General features: G+C 29.7%; 1 protein-coding gene across 1 annotated transcript; it reads right to left on the reverse strand.

Annotated features, from left to right (window-relative positions):
• Positions 1-682: 682 nt before the first annotated feature.
• On the reverse strand, positions 683-21,285 carry LOC139822351 (fatty acid synthase-like). Its single transcript, XM_071793995.1, has 20 exons — positions 21,148-21,285; positions 17,894-17,896; positions 15,828-16,072; positions 14,481-14,709; positions 13,698-14,116; positions 12,843-13,136; positions 12,200-12,404; positions 11,946-12,109; positions 11,477-11,794; positions 9,866-10,362; positions 8,675-8,979; positions 7,442-7,849; positions 6,326-7,350; positions 5,436-5,671; positions 4,602-5,295; positions 3,329-4,160; positions 2,707-3,188; positions 2,293-2,547; positions 956-1,207; positions 683-872 (listed from the first exon to the last, which is right to left on the reverse strand). The coding sequence occupies exons 1-20, from the start codon at positions 21,185-21,187 to the stop codon at positions 765-767; spliced, it is 7,011 nt and encodes a 2,336-aa protein (XP_071650096.1). The 5' UTR covers positions 21,188-21,285; the 3' UTR covers positions 683-764.
• Positions 21,286-22,636: the final 1,351 nt, after the last annotated feature.

Raw genomic sequence — 22,636 nt, forward strand, 5'->3', positions numbered from 1 at the left:
TGCGATACTAATTGTGTGGAAAAATCATTGTTCCCTTTGGATCTCACGTCATTCAGTCTGAATATCTCACTTGATATATCTAAAGTGAGATTAAGTAACGATTCGTGATTCGGTTCGCAGTTCGGTTCGCGATTCGGTTTATACTAAACATTGTTTGTCTATTCATTAATAAATAATTGATTGATCGAGTCATTAATTAATTTTAAAATTTCTGTTGTGTGTCTCGTGTTTCTACATTACACTATTGAAATCCAGATATTCGTGACTGATTATGAGATATAATCGCGACGATTTGTATTAGAACGCGATTAATATAAAATTCTTTCATTTCTTGATGATATAATTTTGTTTTACTTTCTATTGTTGCTATAATTCTTGGACGAATAAATTAATTATGCATATCCTTGTAATGTTTTAAAAAATTTGATTCGTATGATGCAATTTACATATTATATAAATTGCATCTATGCACACGAGTCAATATCTTAAGAAATTTGACTTACGCCACTATGGCTTTGACCCCTCCATATATGTTATCGTATATATTTGTATACAGCTATAATAATTTGTAATAAATGGAGATATATCTATAAAATCAGAAATTGTAAATTTTTATATATTATCTGTATTTTATTTCGACTTATAAAAATTACAGATCCGATTCTATATTTTAGTACAAATTATAGAGACTATATATTTTTTATATTTTATATATGTATATTAAAATACGTATATGCAATTATATTCAAATATATAAACATATATTATTCTTCCACCCATTCTTCATTAATAGCTGATATAATTTTGACGTTGTCCATCATTGTGACGTGAGTACCTTCCACGTAATGAATTTGCACTTTACCTTCGGTAATCTGAAAATAATTTTTCTTGTTATAAAGTTATCTTTAAAATTTTAGAATCTTATTTTAAAGATCTCTATTCAAATCAAATTTACCTTATGTAAACCATAATCCTCTTCAGTAAAAAAGATCATTGGGAGAGTAGGTTTTAACAATGTTATAGATGATTTAAGGCGTGGTAATGAAGATACATCATAATTCTGTAAAGCGATTATATGATTGTATATTGTCGAACACCCAATATCTTGATTTTCAGTGGTCAATGCATTTGATTCTTTCGGAAAGTAAGCGTGGAATATTTCTAATTTCTCTTCCCATGTGTTACATTTATCCAGCTCTAAAACAAGCTACAAATAACAATATATTAGCATTTTGTGCAATTAATGAGAAACATGCTAAACTAAAAACACTGCAATATGAAATAGTACAATTTTCGAAATGTTGGCAAAATTTTTCGATATTTTCGTTTTTTTCATTACTAATTTCTAAAACTCCTTCCATAATCATTAATACTCGTTTATTATGTTCTTTATCTCTAAAATTATTGCTATTATTTAATTATCATTTTTATACGTCTTTGGATATAATAAAAAACATTACAATCGTTGCAAATTTATTATTAATTTTGCTTATTCAACGGTATAATCTATAGTCTAATATATTTTATACACACACATACACATACAAACACAGTATATGAAATCTTAAAGAATATAATATTTATGTTATGATGTTATAAGTTATTTTATGTGTATGATCTCATTTTATCCCGGTAAAAAATTTTTTATATAAAAACATTTAAATATATATGTATAATCATATAATATTATATAAAATATTATATAAAATATATGTCCATATATGTCCACGTGTGTCTATATATGTTATTTTTTCTCTTGTATAATCTCTGTTTGTATGTACATACATACAAGAAAAATAATAAGAAAAAGAATTAGAAAATAATTAAAAGGCTAATTTTTGCATTGTTTTTTAATTATTTTTGCATTGTTAATTTATTTGCTTATATATAATTATATATAATCATATATAAATTTAATAATAGTGTATATAAAATATGATTATATATCAGCAAATTTTTCACATTTGCACAGATTTTATTTTTTTGTAAAAAGCAATTCAAAAATTATCTTTTTAATTATTTTCTAATTCTTTTTCTTATTATTTTTTTTGTACATACGAACAGAGATTATACAAGAGAAAAAAAACATAGTATATGGACATATATGGACATATTTTATGTAATATTTTATATAACATTATATGATTATATATATTTAGATGTTTGTATATAAAAAATTTTTTACTGGGATTTAAATTTATTTAACCTTATATAAATTTAAATAAAATAAAATTATATATATAATATATTTTGCAATAAAAACTCAAAGTACATTTTCCATGATTTACTAACCATTTTCTGGTTAACTGCAGTGTACATTTCCAACACAGAAAGTAATATCATATTTTGTAATTCATGTTGCGAAATGCAGGAAAAATATTGATTAAGCCAAAATTTCATTTGATCAGGGGCTCCATCTATCAGTATTAACCGTCCTGAGAAATCATTAGCTTCTAATAATCTTGCTAATTCGATGGCAATTAAGGATCCAAATGAATAACCCACTATTAAAAATTCCTTTTGATCTTTCATTTTCTTTAATATGTGCTAAGAAAATAAATATGAATGTATATATAAGCTATAGTAATATATAAAAGACTTGTAGTTGTTAGATATTACTTATATGTATCTATGTATATACATATAAATTAATTATTAAATAATAAAAATTAAAATAAAAAGTTTAAATAATTTACGACTTCGTACAGGCAGTAAATAAGCGGCTAATTTCATCACTGAACGACTTTGACCTGAACTTTGAATATTAAGTGTATTATGTTGCAAACACGTTGTTGAAGATTTAATTCTTGATGCTATTGATTTATATACGCTTAAAGATCCTTCGATTCCTGGTATGAGAAATACATTGTCCCCATCAACCTCTTTTTTTGTAGCAAGTTCTACAAGAATATTTGGAACAAAGTCTGAGTTGGTTATTTTTCGAATCAGCATGTCCAAACCTCCCTTATTATTTGTATCAATTTTATTCATGTCGTCCGTTGTTCTCAGCTCGACTGTATCTGTCATTTGTTTGAGTTTAGCGAAAGTAAGATTTCGGATATCTTGCGCCGTCAAAAAGACATCGAACTCTCTTTCTAATGTCTGCTTAATTTCTACTGCCATCATTGAATCCATACCCACCTCGGCCAGAGATATGTTTTGTGCTATTGTGTTTACATTTTTCAATCCTATTTCAAATTAAATTAAAAATTAAAAATAAATTTTATGTTATTCTGTGTAATATCTTTTAAAATAGTATACTAGTGATATATTTTCTATAAAGACTTCAGTGATTTTTATTATATTAGCTGCTTAAAAAATTGCTTACCCATGATATGAACAATTGTTTCATAAATATTCATTGATCCACTGATATTTGCACCTTTTTCAGCAACAACCATACTGCTTACGACAGGGTGGTCTTTAAGCAAGAATACTTCTAATGTATCCAAACAGGAAGATATTCGTTGTTGCAATGTACCTCCAATAACCAATTCCTTATTTTCTTCTTGCATATCTGCTACGAGTCCGACATCACCAATAGCACCCCACTGTATCGCTAAACCATGTAATCCTTCTTCCATCCTCTTTTCACAGATTCTCTCCATTACGGAATTAGCCATCCCATAATTTGTCTGACCTGCGTTTCCTCTCCCACATGAGACGGAGGAAAAAACAACAAAATGTCGAAGTTGTGGACAGATTATTCTCGACAATTCATCCATTTTCTTCGTCATCCATGCTTTTGATTTGAATGAATCCTCGAACGTATGCGGTGATTGATTTTGAAATATACAATCTTTTAAAACAACTGCAAGATTAAATATAGCATCCACTGGTGCTCTTTCCTCAGCAATTTTTAATATAGATTCACAATCTTCATGTTTCAAAGTATTATCGACAGTAACGATCTGTACATCCACACCGTAAGATCGCCATAGCTTTACTCTTGATTGCTGATAACCTGTTCTAATTCCGGTTCGTGATGTCAAAACCAGATTTTTTGCACCTCGAAGAGTCAACCAGTTTGCTAATTCTAAACCAAAACCGCCTAGTCCACCCAAAATGACGTAACATTTATGTTCCAAACAATAATATTGCGGGTGAACAAGTAGAGGAGCATCCAAAGGCTCATTTTCTTCCTGAACTTTTATTATTATCTATAAATAATCAGTTAATTAAAATACAATATTATTCTAAAGCAAAACATAATAAAACAAAAGTTTTATCTTTTCTTTTTTTAGATATTAATATTATTTTGTATTTTATTATTAATTTTAATTGCATTTTATGATTTAATTTTGTTATTACAAGGAATAACATTTATTTATAATACTTTAGACAGGAGCGAACAAAACTACGTTACTCTTTAATAATAATAAAGGATGTCGAAACGTTACTCATTAATGCAAATTATATTAATGTAAACATAATTTTGTCAATAATATCTCAAAAAAAAAGTCAATAAATCATAATTTAGCAAATTTAATTTAACTAAACATTTGTTACTATCTTTACGACATTAATTAAATTAAAAGAATGTTCCACATGACTTAATAATTAATATAATTAATTATTTCTATATCTTAAAATGATCGTACTTTGCCAATATGTTTTCCAGTGGCCATATATCTAAATGCAGCTTCTACCTCATTTCTTTTAAAGACTGTTCTACTTAGCGGTTTAATAATGCCTTTTTCTAAACTTTCTCCGATTCCTTTCCACACTTTTATCTTTCGTTCTGAATGTTCAAAAAAGAATCTGTCTAATAAAATAGCATAGAAACTGATGCCTTTAGAGAAGGCAGATGTGTCCAACGGATTATTAGAAACCATATCAAATTTTCCAATTTCTAGAAAACGGCCGCCATTGGCTAAGCAGCGAACAGATGCTTGCAATTTCTCTTCGGCTAAGGAATTTAACACGATATCCACCCCACGACCTCCTGTACGCTGCATAATCATTTGTTCAAAGCTTGTATCCCGAGAGTTTCCGATATGATCTTCGGGAATAGAGGGAAACGTTTCTCTTATAAATTGCCGTTTCTCGACAGTTCCAACTGTCGTAAACACTTCGCAACCTTCGTGAAGCGCAAGATGGATCGCAGCTTGGCCAATGCCTCCAGTACCAGAATGGATCAAAACTTTGTCTTCTTTTTTCATTTTACCCTTTACATACAAGGCATAGTAGCACGTGCTGTACACACACGGAACCGTTGCTGCGTCTTCCATTGTCCATTCGTCGGGTACTTTCCAACTAAGATATTTATCGGGCACGCATATGTTCGTTATTCCTCTAAACATAACAATTTTTAGAAGCATTAGAAGCATATAATTTAATCTGATACATTTTTAATTAAATATGAAATTTATACTAGTAAATATGAATAGTTTTCTTAATTAAGTGAATATTGATAGAGAAATTCATCATTTTACCCATATAAGGACATTCCCATTAATCTCTGTCCATGTATATCGAATCCAACATATTCCAAGCCGAGTAAATCAGATGAATTGTTAAAATATAATCCCATAGTTTGGATTTTACCAGTAGCCAACATAATATCTTTAAAATTTAGAGGCGCATAAATTACATTAACGAGATCTTCACGCTTAATGTGAGAAGGTATATGGTATTGCATCCAGCAAAGAGTAGTCAAATCTCCTTGTACCTGTTATAAATAAATATAAATAATTATTTATCAAGAGACACAGTAGTATCTTACGTCAAGTCTATGCGCACTAAAACACATACATTGTAATTATATTGTGATTTATATCATATCCTCTTGCATTTATTTTATAAATATAATAAATATAAGAAATAAATATTTATTTCAAAATTTAAGTATTATTACTTTCAAAAATCTTTAAGAACAAATTTTACATTTAGAAAGAAATATATTATATAAATTTAATAATTTAATAAGTAATAAATTAATAAGTATAATAAATTATAAGAAAATAAAAAATAAATAACAAAAATATTGAAACATATTCAACTTATTTCAATTAATAAACTATATATTTTTAAAATTAAGCGTTTGACAGTTAAAAGTATAAAAAAAGAAAAACGTAATAAAACATTATTATTATACTATTTTACACATCAGATCTCTTTATTATATAGTATATAGACACATTGCAAGTAGGTAAAATAATTATATTTGATTTTACTGGCAACTACAAATTTGCGCTAGTTTATTAGGCATATCAAATCTTTAGACACGCGCGGAGGACGCGTCTACTTGGCGTTCTTTTTTATTTTTTTAAAAAGATAATTTTGTATGAATAATAAAATTTATAATAAAATTTTTTTAACGCACCAGCTGTTTAACATAAGCACTTTGTACGAGTTTTGGTTCCAGCGATGGTAATGGAAAATGTCTGTATGATCCCCAAACGTTACCGGAACGTATAACGTTGATGGGTAGGTCCAATTGCAACTGCTTCATGTACAATGGTTCTTGCAAGGAAAAACCAGGCGCTTTGTTATCTTGAATAAATACGCTTCTAATTATTTCGCCTCCAGGTTCTTTTCGCAAACAATTAATAAGACCGAGCAGCCCGCATTCGAAATCTTTTTCTGCGACGAGTATGATCCTTGTATCTATACTAGTCTCGTTTTGCACACTCATTATTGATTTCAGTTTATCTATCCACGTAAACTCGTAATTGTTCACATGTACAATCCGCTGGTTTCTCGCAATATTTTGCGTTTTTCTTAATAATAAAAGCGTCTTTTCATTTACTTGTTTCTCCAGTATAATATCCAAATTATATATTTTCAGACATGAATAATCGTAGACCGAACCGGATTTCTCTAGGGTCAGTAGAAAACCTTGCGGCATTAACAAAGATAGCAACTGTTTATATAATTTCTTACTTTTTTTTGTCAAAATATCGAAACCAAAGATCATTAAACAATTCTCGTCTTTCGACAACTTAGTAATCTCCGTTGTAGAAATGTTGTCGGGCAAAAAGATATTTGGGAATTTCTCTTGAGTCGTCACGAGTCTAGTGTGATGTCGAATCTGCGGTAAATCATTTAAGATTTTACTAACAAGTGGAGAATTTAAATCTTCTGGTGTCACTTTATCACTGTCATCGACAAATTCGATAATTTTAACATTTATCATATTGTAACATTCGAGTGCAATATGCACCGACATTCTTACTGCATCTTGTAACGACATAGTTTCTAAATCACGATGAGCAACAAATTTATATTCTTCAAGAACAGTGTTAACTGTTTTTTGTCGTTGAAATATAGGTGTTGCCACAATGCCACAAATTTCTATTCCTCCGGATATTATAACGTCTAGAGACTTGTAATGACGAATAGAGAATTCTGCAATGTAGCACAGTAAAAAGAAATTAATTTATCGGATCGTGAAATTGATTTGCTTTTGGTTGTATTATATCATACTTGTGTTACTTACGTCTTTTTTCAACTGGGTAATCTTGAATACTTTTCATCAACTGCATGTGATATTTTGGATCAATTGTCAGCTTGCGGATTTTTGTTGGAACCAAAAGGCTTCTCAAATTTTTTCCTAAAATCTTCATTTGTAACATACTATCCATAAATGTTATCCAATTATATGTCCAGGCGATATGACCGTTTGATCCCGTAACGGATGCGCTTTTTAATCCACGAAATACGCCGGTGTATTGATAACCACGAAGTCTTAATTCTTTATAGATGTCTTTTCTATTCATTTCTTCTTCATCATCGACATATTCAGCCAGATTGGCAGATATCTTTTCATTTTCAATATTGGTTGGAATTCGTACTATTCCAGTAACAACAATACTATCTCCTTCAATTATTTCGAACCTGTTGCTACCTAGAGAGATAGGAATATAAAATTTTTAAACATAACATATTATATAAACATAACATATAAATTCAGCGAATGAGAAACTGTCGACAAGAATATGGATAGCTTATAAAAGTTAAGGAGCTTCCCTAGTGTGACAGGGCCTAAAATGAATGATTTTTAAAAGGAAAACAATAAAGCCAATTAATGAACAACTTTTCCCACATATTTTACTATATTTTAAGAGTGCATACAAATTTTTTCAAAATTTTATATCTGTTATTAAGCCCGTGCCAGCCATTTTTTGGAGCGCCGCGAAAAAACGGTGACCACGATTGCAGCCGTTGTAGTTAGCTAAAAAACGTCTGCTAAAAAGACGAAAATAATTATAATCGCTATAATTTTTTAAATTTTCAATATTTTTTCATGATTTTGATTCAGACGATAGCCACACTCAAGTAGATTAAGAATCCTTTTGCTTTTTTGTTTCAGATAACTACAACGGCTGCAATCGTGGTCACCGTTTTTTCGCGGCGCTCCAAAAAAATGGCTGGCACGGGCTTTTAATAACAAATATAAAATTTTGAAAAAATTTGTATGCACTCTTGAAATATAGTAAAATATGTGGGAAAAGTTGTTCATCAATTGGCCTTGTCGTTTTCCTTTTAAAAATAATTTATTTTTAAGCCATGTCACACTAGCCCCTTAATGCGTTAAAAAATTCTGTATCTTTTATTATTATTAGTTATTCTTGATCAAAATTTCTGCACTTTAAATATAGCATGAAAGAAAAGATATTTCTAAAAATTTAATATTTAAATGAGGAAATAAATTTTTGTGTAATGATATTACCTTCCTGGATCGAAAGAGTTAATTCGACTTCATTGTGTTGTGATAGTACTGTAGCACGAATGAAATTAATGTCCTCAAATACAACTGGTACATTGGTATGATCGTGCTTTCTCAACGATGCAATCATGTTCCAGAGAAGGAAAAGATATCCCGTAGCCGGAAATAAATTTTTTTCGTTAATAACATGGCCCGTTAAATATACAAATGTCTCATCATTTATATCAATGTTGACAACTATTTCTCTTCTGTCTATTATATCTTGTTCATTGTATTTAAATACATAGAAATCTTCCGTATGATCCCATCTATAAACATATTATTAAAACTCATTATGTAAGAAAATTATATATAAATTAGTTGTTCATTTGTTTCCGAAATTGATGTAATGTTTGATTTCTGATCCTATAAATATTATAATTTATTTCTCATTCTTTGTGATAGGTATAAAACAATTGGCATATACTTTTCTTTGTAAAGTTCCCGTAACCATTTTTTAATAAAGTATGCTAATGATGCTATTTATTAGACAATATGCATGTTATGTACTGTATACTATATACTATTATGTACTATATACAGTGATTACAGGAAATTTCTTTGTTCAGACCTATTTCATTATTAATGTAAAATTATAACTTTTTATTAAGCATATCATTAACCTTATCATAATTCAAAAAATGAAGCAACGTGTTGTTACACGTTACATGGCATACTCCCGCTTATGTTTCGACAGTTAATTGCCAATCAGTTTTTTGCTAAACGGCTATTAGTTCTGTGAAGGAAATTTAGACAGTAAAAATGTTAATTCAATAGGCTATTGTAGGACAGTGGATTTCGATGAAATTGGCTGAAACTTCGGAAATAGATAGTTTATGCGATGCTGATCGAAAGTTATAATAGGCAAGATTCACAATAACCGATAGTTTATTATCCGACATGAGCCTTCAAAAGTCAAAATTGTGTTATTTTAGTACTATTGTAGAACAGTATGCGGGTATAAGTATATGCGGGATTCTTTCTGTTATCTCCTACGATTTATCCGTTTTTCGGGAAGAGATGTTAAGCCGTTGGTCCAAAGGGTTAAGTGAGAGGAGAAGGGTAGTGATGGATGAGAATTGGGGAACCCTACGGGGATCGATTAAAAACTTCCTACGATTTATCCATTTGTGCATAAACGTAGAATATGAATACCTTATGAGAGAAGAAATCATTGGGGTACCGCGGCTTACAGGAAATTCCACTGTCGGATAGAGATTTGCAATCTGTGGTTGCAATCCTGCGTTATAAAGTTTTCCGATTGATTCTAAAAATATCTCACCATTAACATCTTCGGGCCCTTCATATAACGCTACATTTGTTACTGTAGAGCACAAATAATTGTTTAAAATGTGTTGAAGAATGTTCTGAGGCGATATCTCTATCGTCATTGTATCACTTGGAATCAAACTTATTGCCTTTGTAAATAGTACCGGAGATAATAAATAATTCGTATAATATTTTGAACATAAAGGTAAAGATAAATTAGAATAGTGGTTAGCGGATGTTGTTAACCATTTTGAGCTGCGAAATTTTTTTTGTGGTAATATTTGGTTTAAGTATTCTTCGGACTTAGTTACAGCAGGTTTGATGTAACGACTATGAAAAGGTATATTACCACAAGAAATTTCTTTTACAGGAATGTTATTAGCCTAAAAAAATGAACAAAAACGTATTGTTAATTATTATTCATCGAAATACTAATACTAATTATTAAGTATTTATAATATACGTGGTCTGTTTAAAAAGTAATGAGACTGAATTTTTTTCTCAACAACTAGTAACACTGTAAAAACGAGACTGCAGTAGATCGACAGCTACATTCATACTCTACCTTCAGTTAAAATTTTAACTTGATAACGTTAACACATGTGATTCTACAATCATTTGTATAACTGTATGTTTGGGTGACGCGTCATGAAAATGGAACACAAGAAAATCGAGCAGCATTATGTGACTATATTCTGTGTCAAACTCCAGGACAATGCGATGGAAACATTTAAGAAGTTGAAACAGACACAAAGATCAAGTTCTATCCTGGGTACAAGGCATTTTTAGATGGCGGTGAAATTGTGAAGATGAATCCCGTTCTGGACCATAATGGACCAATGACATAAACAATTTGGTAATTAAAATTTAATTTAATTTTGATCATCAATTATTCGGTCAACTTTTTAAATGTTTCTGTCACGGTATCCTGAAATTTGACACAGAATTTGCTATGTCAAACTTCGTACAACACTGCTCGATTAGTGTTCCATTCCGATCTTATGTTTCATTTTCGTGACGTGTCACCCAAACATGCAGTTATACAAATGATTGTAAAATCAAATGCGACCAACGTTATCAAATTGAAATTTTAACTGAAGGTAGAATATGAATGTAGCTGTCGATCTACTGCAGTCTCGTTTTTACAGTGTTACACCAGTTGTTGAGAAAAAAATTCAGTCTCATTACCTTTTAAACTATATAGAGATATAAGAATAGAGTGCGCAAGCGAGCTGAAAAAGCGATGTAGGAATAGAAAGAGAAAACTATCTTTTTGCAATAGGAATAGAAAGAAAAAGCTGCAGTATGGGTCTCTTCTGTCTTTATTTGTCAGATATCGCAGCCTCTTACGTGCTAGCATATATGACTCGCTCACTCTAGTCTTATATCTCTATGTTTTAAACAGACCACGTATATCACAAGTAGGTATTAATTATTTAATTTGACTAATTTAAAAAGATGCAAAACAGATAATATTATGTTGTTCAAATAATGTACCCGTAATTTGGCGAGAAATGCTTTTATAGAATCTGTTGGTCCGCTCACGATAAAATTAGAGGAACTATTGTAACAAGCTACATCAATATCCGAAGGACACATATTTTTTATGGTTTCAAGATCAAGATTAATTTCAGCCATGGAACCATTAATTATTTTTGATTCATGAACTGCTAAACCGATGAAGTATGCTGACAGAATCGTTTCTTCGGTTGTTAAACATCCATCGGCATATCCACAGATTAGTTCACCAATGGAATGACCGATTATAAAATCCGGAACTATACCAATGGATGTTAAAAGATCGACTATTCCAATCTGTAATATAAATATACTATACTATAAATATAAAAGAAATATCTTCCCATTTGTTTTAAATAAAAAAAGAATTATAAAATAAAAATTTAATTATATTTGATACATACAAAATATATTTATAAAGTTTAAACAAAAAATTTTCTTTTTTTACCTGCAGTCCAACGAGTGCTAAAAATAAATTAATGATATTGTTGGAAATATTTTTATTATCACTTATTAAAATATCTGTAAGAAAAATGCCATAAGATCTCAAAACAATATCGCATTTCTGGACTGCCTTGGCAAATACTGGGAATTTCATTAGAGCTCGACCTGCTAAAATTTTAATAAAAATTTTTTAATCCCTTAGCCTTAATATACAAATACGCGTATATGCACGCGCGCTCACGTACACACCACACTTACTCATTCCAGACCATTGAGATCCTAGTCCAGAAAATATAAAACAAATTGGCCGCTTTATATATTGATGCTCTATTTTATTAATTGTATTATAAGATGTTTTAGATCCAGTTATCATGTATCCTCTATAAAGGTGACCTTCTATGTTATCTTTATGAATATGGTGTAACAGAGAGATGTATTCTATATCGACAGATCGACTTCGTACCTGCACATTCAGTATAAAGAAATATTTAGACGCCCCATCCTTTCGTGAAATAATTTTATTAACAATAATAATAATTGTGTAATTGCTGTAAGTGGATTATAATGAATAACTATTAATAAAATAAAGAAATATAAATTTCCCTGATTACAGAAAGAAAAGTTATGTTCAAACATTTTGTTACAAATTTATTTAAAAATGTTTATAACTCGCATAAATGAACATTATGTCATCAATCTACCTCATAACCGATTAACTGTGATATTTATTCCGTCTTGTGTACACATATTGATTGTAATCTTCTTAAGAAAATAAATAAATGATTGGAGATGTACAATTTATAACAATAATAACAATATTGTTACAGTAATACAAAAGATAAATATAAAACTTAAACCACTTTTAAAATAAATAAAATAAGATAGTATAATATTTGCTTACGTCATCTAAAATGATTTTAACAGCCTCCTTCGTCCGTCCAGATACGATTACAAGTCTAGGTAAGTCGTTATTCGGTGCTCCATTATTGATTTTTTGTTTAGGATTCGATTTTAATAATATGTGGCAATTAGCTCCTCCAAATCCAAAGGAATTAACACCTACATAACCACCCTCCCATTCTGTTGGTTCAGTGACAATCTTTATTCTTCCTTCGATAATAGCAGTTAACTCTTTTCGCGGACACTTGAAGTGTATAGTAGGCGTAATTATACCAGTTTCCATCGCTAACAATATCTTCAAGAAATTAAATTCGTTTGTTAACAGTAATTCTAATTCGGTTTTAACATAAATTTTTTTTTATTAATTGGTCTGATAGATCATGGCATACTTTCTTTGTAAACTTTTTGAATTTTTGCAATATCTTCAAAATTGAAGAAAATATAGTACACGAAAATGTGCTGTGACGTCATACCTTATATGAGAAATGACGTCATACCTTTTGAAGTTGCCGTCATTAAAGAAACTTTAGCAAGCTATAACTTTCTCAAATTTAGGTTTTTTTTTTAATTCAAAAAGTACTAAAAATCGGCTTAGATTTTCTACATTAATTATGGATACCGCTTAATAAAAAAAAAAATGTTAAAACCGAATTGTTTGATTGTTGCAAATTATTATAATGAATAAGCCAGATAGCACAGATGATCGTTATGAAAGGATTTCACGAATCCTTTTTGAGTTCATAACGATCATCTGTGCTATCTGGAAAGTCTAATAACGATATGAGAAAATTTAAATTGTTACAGTTGCAGTTTAAGCAAATTTTATATATTTAAATGTTTTATTACAAATATTAACCTTTGCAATTTGGCAAAGGCCACTGGCGGGTTCGGAGTGTCCAAGATTTGATTTTATCGAGCCCATCAATAAAGGCGTGTTTCTTTTAGCACATAAAGTCTGGTCAATAGACATAATTTCCGCAGGATCACCCACTAGGGTACCAGTTGCATGAGCCTCCATGTAAGATAACTCACTAGGTGAGATTCCACATTCTTCGTAAAATTCTTCCAACAACATTTTTTGCTTTTTGAACGATGGAAAAGTGATACCTTCTTCTTTAAAGCCATCGCAATTTGTTTTACCGTATACGAAGGTCGCATATATTCTCTTTGCATTTTTTGCTTTTTGCAGATACACCACTGTCATTGCATCGCTGCGCATATATCCAGAGCCTGCCTCATCAAAGGGTCTACAATAACCATCAGAAGACAGAACCCCTGAAAAAAATTGATCCTATAATCAACCAAATTCTTCCAGTTTTAATTTTATTGTTGCATGCAGAAATATGCGATAAGCATTGGTAAAATAAACATTACGGGCAAAGTAAATTTTATTCATATTTTTATTTTACTTAAGGACGCGAATATAAACATGTATATCTTTCAGTTGTAGAGATACATTACGATATTCATATTAATTATTTTAATTTTGCATCATTAATTAAAACGGAAATATAAGTAATTTAAATACTTTTACTTTGATAAATAAAATTAGACAAATATATAAATATATATATTGTCAGTATATTATAAAGTAAGTACAGTATTGTTGAAGATATAACAGTATTGTTGAAGTATATACCAAGGCGATAAAATCCAAAATTTATGTAAGGATGGAGGCATAGATTGGCGGTAGCAACAATAGCGGCGTCACAGTTTCCAGACCGGATCATCTTGTAAGCCTCTGTCATGACGAAATGGCTTGAGCTACATGCAGTATCAAGATTAAATGATGGTCCAGTAGTGCCGAGCCAGTAAGAAATTCTGTTTGCCACGAAAGATCTATTGCACCAATATGGTACTCCAGTGAACTAATTACAACACATAATTTTTTTTTAATACTTGAAATATTAGAATTATTAGAATACTATTAATAAGTTGTATCTTCATTTTTTATTTTTTTTAGATTATTTGTAACTATTTATAAATTGTACACATTTTTATTTTACGTATTAAGGTATTCCTTTCATGAGTCTTAAGAATTAACTGATTTTTTGGTACGAGAAAGTTAAAATACATATCTTTACGCCAGAAAAAAATTAAACTGTATTACAGAACATATAAAGAAGAATTATGACTTTGAAAATTCGATATTTTATATGTGACGTTATCGAAAAAGTCTATTTTTTACATTTCAATGTAATAATTTGTTTATCAAACATCTTGAGATATTAAATATTAACTCCGCTACATATTCGCTAAACTCTAAACTTTCGAGAGTGCCGATAAAAATACAGAGTCACCGAATATTTAAACAAAATATTTATGTTAAAAGTTGACTTGAAATGTGGTTTATAGATGAATATTTTTGATGGCGACTTTCAAGGAATTATTTGGCAACGCTGGCGTTGCAAGCTGTGCGCTCATGTCACACTTCATTCATAACGTACGGTTTATTATCAACTTTTATTTTCACAAATTGTCCCTTATTTTTGCCCACATTACTCTTCACTTTATGTTTCTTAGTTTCTTATCACTCGCATTATTATTATAAAATATCTCTCTTTGATAAAAAGAAAATGTCACAATATTCTTTGATTAATGAAATTGACACTTAAAATTGACACTTTTGTTATCAACTTCACATTTTACAATCGGCGCCCTGAAAAGCGCAGCGTTGCCATATTGTTATTCTGACGGTAAAATTTACCGAAAAATGAAAAATTTCTAAATACACATAATATTTTCACTTTTTTCTTATAATTAAACATAATAATCAATTATAACTTGATTTTATATAAGTTTAATGCAATATACAAGAGTTTGCTGAGGCCCTGCTTAAGCGCCTACAAAATACGCTCCTCCGTGAGAGAAATACCTTAAGGAGATAGATTTCCAAATTTTTAACAAGAATTTTACAGTTACGTTTCTTTTATGTACATTTTTATTAACATTATATAAATTAATTAGATTATTAAATATATCGTACATTGGATTTAAAATAGAGAGAATGGCTTTGTACATCAGCGCAAATTCCCGTAAAAACACCCGTTTTTGTTCCCTGCAACTCTTTAGGATTGACACCTGCATCGATAATTGCTTCGTAAGTATGCTCTAGTATCATTCTAGCCATAGGATCCATTGTATGAGCTTCCATAGCGGGTATATTGAAAAATTCTGGATCGAATTTCTCTACATTGTTGATCTTACCGATTCGAAGAGGCATATCGAAGCCTATATAAATAGAATTATTTTCTATGATTATATAATGTTATGTACTTAGTTTTTTTTATATCAAGAATGATAAATGCATCAAAATGTTTTCAAAAAAATCCGCAATACCTCGATCTTTTCTCATTATGATATATACTGTTTAATTAATTTTCCAAAAACAGATAAACTACACCAAATGCTCATGTCCCGGCAAAAAATTTTTTATATAAAAACATCTTAATATACATCTTAATATACATCTTAATATAAACATCTTAATATACATAATCATATAATATTATATAAAATATTATAAACAAAGGTATAATAAGGCTCTGAACAAAGAATAAATAACGTAGATAGTGGGCTATGAGAGCCGACGCAAGATCTAATGTGCGGGGATATTATATTTAGAGATACTTAGTCAGTACATAAAATATTATATAAAATATGTCCATATATGTCCATACTATATTTTTTTTTCTTGTATAATCTCTGTTCGTATGTACAAGAAAAATAATAAGAAAAAGAATTAGAAAATAATTAAAAGGATAATTTTTGCATTGCTTTTTTTACAAAAAAATAAAGTCTGTGCAAATGTGAAAAATTTGTTGATATATAATCATATTTTGTATACATTATTACATTCATATATGATTATATATAGGCAAATAAATGAGCGATGCAAAAACAATAAAAAAACAATGCAAAAATTATTCTTTTAATTATTTTCTAATTCTTTTTCTTATTATTTTTTTTGTACATACGAACAGAAATTATACAAGAGAAAAATACATATATGGACATATTTAATATATTTTATACAATATTATCTATATAATTATATGTATTTAGATGTTTGTATAAAAAAATTTTTATCGGGGTCAAATGACACGAAAAAGCTATTAGGCGCGTTCAGCAGAACAAACCGCTCAGTAGCAATCGAACGATTGGCTCTTACTTTCGGACCCAACAAATCAACGTAGCGTGTTGATAAGACGACACTCAACAGTTGTGTCTGCTGAATGCGGCCATTGTGTACGAGATAATATTTTTTTTAATACATCACCAGAAATAGTATACCTAAATAACTCAAAAATGTTGTAGAATTATTTTATATAAAAATAAATTGAAAAACATTAAAAAGCAGAAATTAATTTTGAGCAAGAAATTTTAACGTGAGAAATACACATCATAATTTTAAATCTCTTTTTTCTTAATAATCACAAAGTTGTGCCAACAAATATAAAATTTATATAAAAAATTTATACACACTATACATTTCTTTCATAATTATGCTTCGGTATTTCAAATATTATTATGTCTGATGAAGTAGAATATGATATGATTCTGTCAAATAATTATGAAATAAAATAGGTATCTTAAATAAAATAAAAATAATAGGGGAGACCGGGGCTATCTGTCTACGGGTTTGATGCCACCGTATATAAAGAAAAGTCAGCTCCACGCAGGAATCTTGTCAAAAAATCTACACAAAGTGCCTACTACTGCTCTGACTCAACGACTAGGCAGTTTTTTCAATATTATATATTAATAATAAATAATATTAAAAATAAGCATAAAAATTAATATAAATATTGTGTTTTTTATTATGTGGACAGATAGCCCCGTATATAGGGCTATCTGTCTACGCTTGACTTGCTTACTTAAAAAATTTACCTTTTTAAGATGGTAAAAGATTAACAATTTTAATTATTATTATTTTTTTAATAGCAAGGTTTAAAAGGTTATATCATTAAAATTTTAGCCAAATATCTTAAAAAGGTATTTAACCCAAAGAAACTTAGCATTGTTAGATCAAAATATAATATCTATAATTACTATCTATAATATAATAATCTATCTATAACATAAAAATATATATCTATAATTTTATTATATTAATTTTTCATGAATAATGTTCCAAGTGTTTCTAATAATTTATTAAAGAAAAATTGAGCAAATCATAATGTTGTGTAGTCGGATGTTTTAATAGTAATCGAAAAAATCTTGAGCTACAATTTTATCGATTTCCTGGACCATGAGAAGAAAAGAAAAGGAAAAAAAAATGGATTGTGGCATCAGTACATTGTCAAACGTAAATATACAAAAATATACAAATATACAAATTTTCTTTCGATAAATATTAAAAGAAACTTAACTATAAAAATTAATCTATTTTAAATTTAAGAAATAAATGTTTAGTAATTTTACTTCAGCAACCGTATCTTGCTTGTATTCTGGACGGTATTATAATTATAAAGATGAGAATATTCAATTATTAGAAATTAAGCTGCAGTAGCTTAGTAGCTGTAAGGAGACTAAAATTTTAGATTATATAACAACTCAATTTTTAGATTTGTCACGGTTTTTTCGGCCAGAGCAAAGGAACGCTATTAGGAGATTCGGGTGATAGGCCTCTCGGGATAATCCCTCGCGCGAGTCAGGCAGCTCTCGAATTAATCCGTTGGGCGCCAGACGCGATGCCCTCGCGTCCACTAAATTCTCGATAACTTAACGCGAAATCGCGAGAACCAAAGTCTGTCGCACGAGGGGAGCCAGCTCGACCTAACGGAAGAGGGGTAGGGTAGAGGCAGGGCGGCGCGGATTCGTCGAACGGACACAAAATAATTCCACATAAATCGCTAGATATTTAATGAACAATAGGTTGCGTTTATTATATATAACTCAAGAAATTATATCAGTATGATTGAGTAATTCTATAATAGGTTGATACAAAAGTAATGCCTCCTATTTTTTTTAATCTGGCACCATAAAAAATTTTGCGTTTCATTGAGTTGTTGCTTAAGTCTCTAGTTATATTATGTTAAGTGATATTGTGATCAGTTACGTTAGTGTGTCACACGAATAGTTCAAACTGGTGGGTGTTTTAGATACGCATAACAGACAAAGACGTGCTAAAATTTATTACCATGGAAGAAGTGAGTTCTATTGAAATTCATTCGTATTTCAGAAATAGTGTTATCATGAATATTTCTGACGCGAATAAATTTTGGAACTTACTTCTTTCACGGTAAGAAATTCAACCACCGCTCTTGTCTGTTATGCACATTTGAAACACGCACCAGTTCAAACTGCTCCGCAGTGACACACTCACGTAAATGATCACAGTACCACTCAATATAACTCACCCAAAAAAAAATATTCTGCAGTTTAGCGGTTCCTGGTTCATGCTAGAGGATTTTCCTCTGAAATAGGGCCTTAAGAAGATGTTTTAAACTGTAGAGGAATATCCTCTAATCATGAGACTCTAGATTCAAGATTGTGCAGTCCTCTTAATATTAGAGGACATTGATTTCCGATATTCACCCGAAATAAATAAAAAAAATTATTTATTTTGAAATTTTATTACTATTTTATAACTAAATTTGTTTCTTAAGATGTAGTCTATGATTATAAATATTTTCTTGTATTGGAAAAAACACTTACCTTGGTGGGATCGAACTCGGGACCTCTGGATCGTGAGCCAACTGCCTTACGTGGTAGACCACTTCTTAATTTGATGTAAGTGTTATATATTGTCTACATAACCAGCGGAAATATATAATTTTCCAAAAATCATCTTAATAAACAAATTCAGTTTAAAAAGAGTAATAAAATTTTGAATTGGATATAAGATATATGATATAATATTTCTTAATGTCGGGTGAATGTCAGAAACCAGTGCCGGCTTATTATGAAATTTTGTGTTCGTAAATATATTTATGAAAATAGTATGTTTATAAAGTTAAAACGTTAAAACATTCTTATCAAATCCTTACAAGGGCCTCAATAGACAAAAATAAGAAAACGTTTCTTATGGCATCCCTAATATATAACTAATGATCGAGGACTTATGTTATATAAGGCCATTCTTAATAAAGCCCCTTGCACAATACCAGGCAACAGGCAATAGGAACAGGGAATAAAAATCAGAAATCAATGTATATAAATGCAGAATAAACAGTGACACAGGCAATAGACACAGGAGTTTCCGTCACGTTGGAAATTATGTGTCTATTGCCTGTTGCCAACAAATCATAACATTCGAATATTTTAGGTTGTAATTAACGATTTTTTATTATTTCCTGTTCCTATTGCCTGCTGCCTGGCATTGTGCAAGGGGCTGAACTTTCTACACGGGCGTCTCGTGTGGTAGCGTACGCATCGCGTAGCTAATAAGACGATCGTCTTTTAACTTTAACGCGCGCGCCGCAAATATCTAGCATATCCTCTTATTTTAAGAGGCTAATAGTAGAATTTACTGTAGAGGAATTTACTCTTGATTATAGCTTACGCATCCACTCATTTATAAAGTAATACGTATTACTTAAAGAAGGATATTCTTCATGTAAGGTTTTTTTGCTTAGAGGACCTGCTAAGAGGAATTCCCCACTTATCGGCAGAATATTTTTTTTTGGGTGCTCAACTAATAGAGACTTCAAATAACAACTCATTGAAACGCAAAATTTTCTATAGCGACAAAATAAAAAAAAAATATTAGAAGGCACTTTTGTACCGACCCTCGTATGTTGATCTGAATTGTGATTTAAAATTTAAAAAATTTTTATTCTTTGAATTGCTCTAAAACAATTAATTTTAGTTATACTTCTTAAAAAAAAAGTTATTTTGTTAATTTAAAATAGATTATAATTATTAGTTAATTTTCTTTTGATAATTTATATAAGCCATTCTTTGTATACTTATGTTTGACGATGTACTGCCACAATCCATTTTTTTCTTCTCTTTTCTTTCCATGTTCGGAAGGAGATCGATAAAATTTTAGCTTAGGATTTTTTCGTTCACTATTAAAACATCCGATTACACAACATGCGATTTGCTCAATTTTTCTTTAATAAATTATTAGAAACACTTGGAATATTATTTATTTTTGGATTTTATTAATACCCCCAGAGTTGCGGAAAGTAACCGTTGAATGTAGCTGTCAGAGTTAACTTGCATAGCTTATATCCAATCTTAAAAAAGGCACGTTACCTGAGTGAAAGCGCGCGTTTGTGATCTCTAGTTATATTTAAATAATAGATATAAGATAAATACGCGAACATGTATCTAGTTTCAAGGGAAAAGTTTATTACAGTTATTCCATCGTCCGTGATCGCTCGAACCAAGATCCATTTTGTTAAAAAGATTTTCTTGTAGCTCTTTGAGATTGTTGGTATTAGGAAATCGGCCAGCAATACCAGAAATAACAATTTCATCTTCAGCATCAACGCTGATGTACAAACTCGGTCGGCTCATCGTACTTTTATTTTTGCAAAGTAGATAAATTCTAAAACGAGACGCTATTATTTGTTTTTGGAGAAATCAGATGTATAAATGTAAAATGTAAAAAAAAAAAAAATCAAATGTGCAGAATTATGTATACGTACCAATAAGAACTAGTAGTAATGGTAGCACTCTAACATAAGTAACTAAAGTCGAAGTTAAAGCACAATTAGATTGCACATTACTGTTCTTATCTTTTATTATTTCTGTATTATATAGTATTCTACTTTTACATATGCATTATTTTTTATTTATTATTCTTTACATACATATTACATACATATTAATGTGTCAACAGTGTCAAATGTTGAATATTGCAACAGCTGATGCTTTAAAATTATTATTTGTCTATAGTATTACTTATAGTCTTAATATACTATAGATACATTATAAAATGATTGAATTAGGAACGTAAAATGATTGCTATAAGTTGGAATATTATATACATTGTAATTCGTTACTTCTGTAACTATTAATTTCTTTATTTGCGCATCACGTACCGCGTCTGACTCGTATTGCCGTTTATTAATTTGTTGCTATTTTAGTATTTAATGATGTAAGATATAATTATTATCAAGCGAAGCTAAGTTCATAAAAAGAGCGATCACATGACGACGTCACTGTATAAATGTCGCAGGCTTACCTGGAATTCTTATGTCAAACGAGCTTTCAAATAAAATATTTCAGAATCTAAACTAACGTTTAAAAAACCTAAGGACACATTTTTCTAATATTAGTATTTTTAATCGCATTTCGGATCAGTTGGAATAAAATTGATACAAAAGTTTTCCGAAATTAATATCAATCTCGAGACATGATAATCGTATACTAGAATTATTTTTCAGTCATTCTGCAGTCTCTAAAAATATTATTAGGCACAAAAAGTTCAACTCGGTTGAAATTAAGCACATTCCTGCTTTTGTCTTAAATTTGATTTTTATTTTAGAATTTTTTTATCATTATTGTGGCTATTAATTCGTGTGTTAATAGTCAAAATGGTATAAAACTCAAAACATATCTATACATTACAATTATTATACCGCATAGTTTCGTGCTCATATAAAATGTATAAAATAAATCTGTTTAAACATATATGTAAGTTACACACGTGATATGCTAAAGTGCAGTATTTTAATCACATTATTATATCTACTTGCAAAGTATATTAATACATTTATATACATATTCGTATGACATCCGATAAACTTTGACATTTGGTTTAAATGATGTGTTAATTTCGATTGTATGTAAAAATGATATTATTATCAACGAAGATGCTTGTGTCACACCAAGTGTACG

Source organism: Temnothorax longispinosus, chromosome 11 (assembly GCF_030848805.1).
Source record: "Temnothorax longispinosus isolate EJ_2023e chromosome 11, Tlon_JGU_v1, whole genome shotgun sequence".
Classification (NCBI taxonomy): Eukaryota; Metazoa; Arthropoda; class Insecta; order Hymenoptera; family Formicidae; genus Temnothorax; species Temnothorax longispinosus.

Bases quoted from the DNA above. Each gene is read 5' to 3' on its own strand.
- LOC139822351 (XM_071793995.1), bottom strand. From the start codon at position 21,187: ATGGATCTTGGTTCGAGCGATCACGGACGATGGAATAACT. The intron at 11,795-11,945 runs GTAAAAAAAGAA...TTTATATTACAG, and splicing joins TAGCACTCGTTGGACTGCAG to ATTGGAATAGTCGATCTTTT. The intron at 873-955 runs GTAAATTTGATT...AATTATTTTCAG, and splicing joins AGGATTATGGTTTACATAAG to ATTACCGAAGGTAAAGTGCA.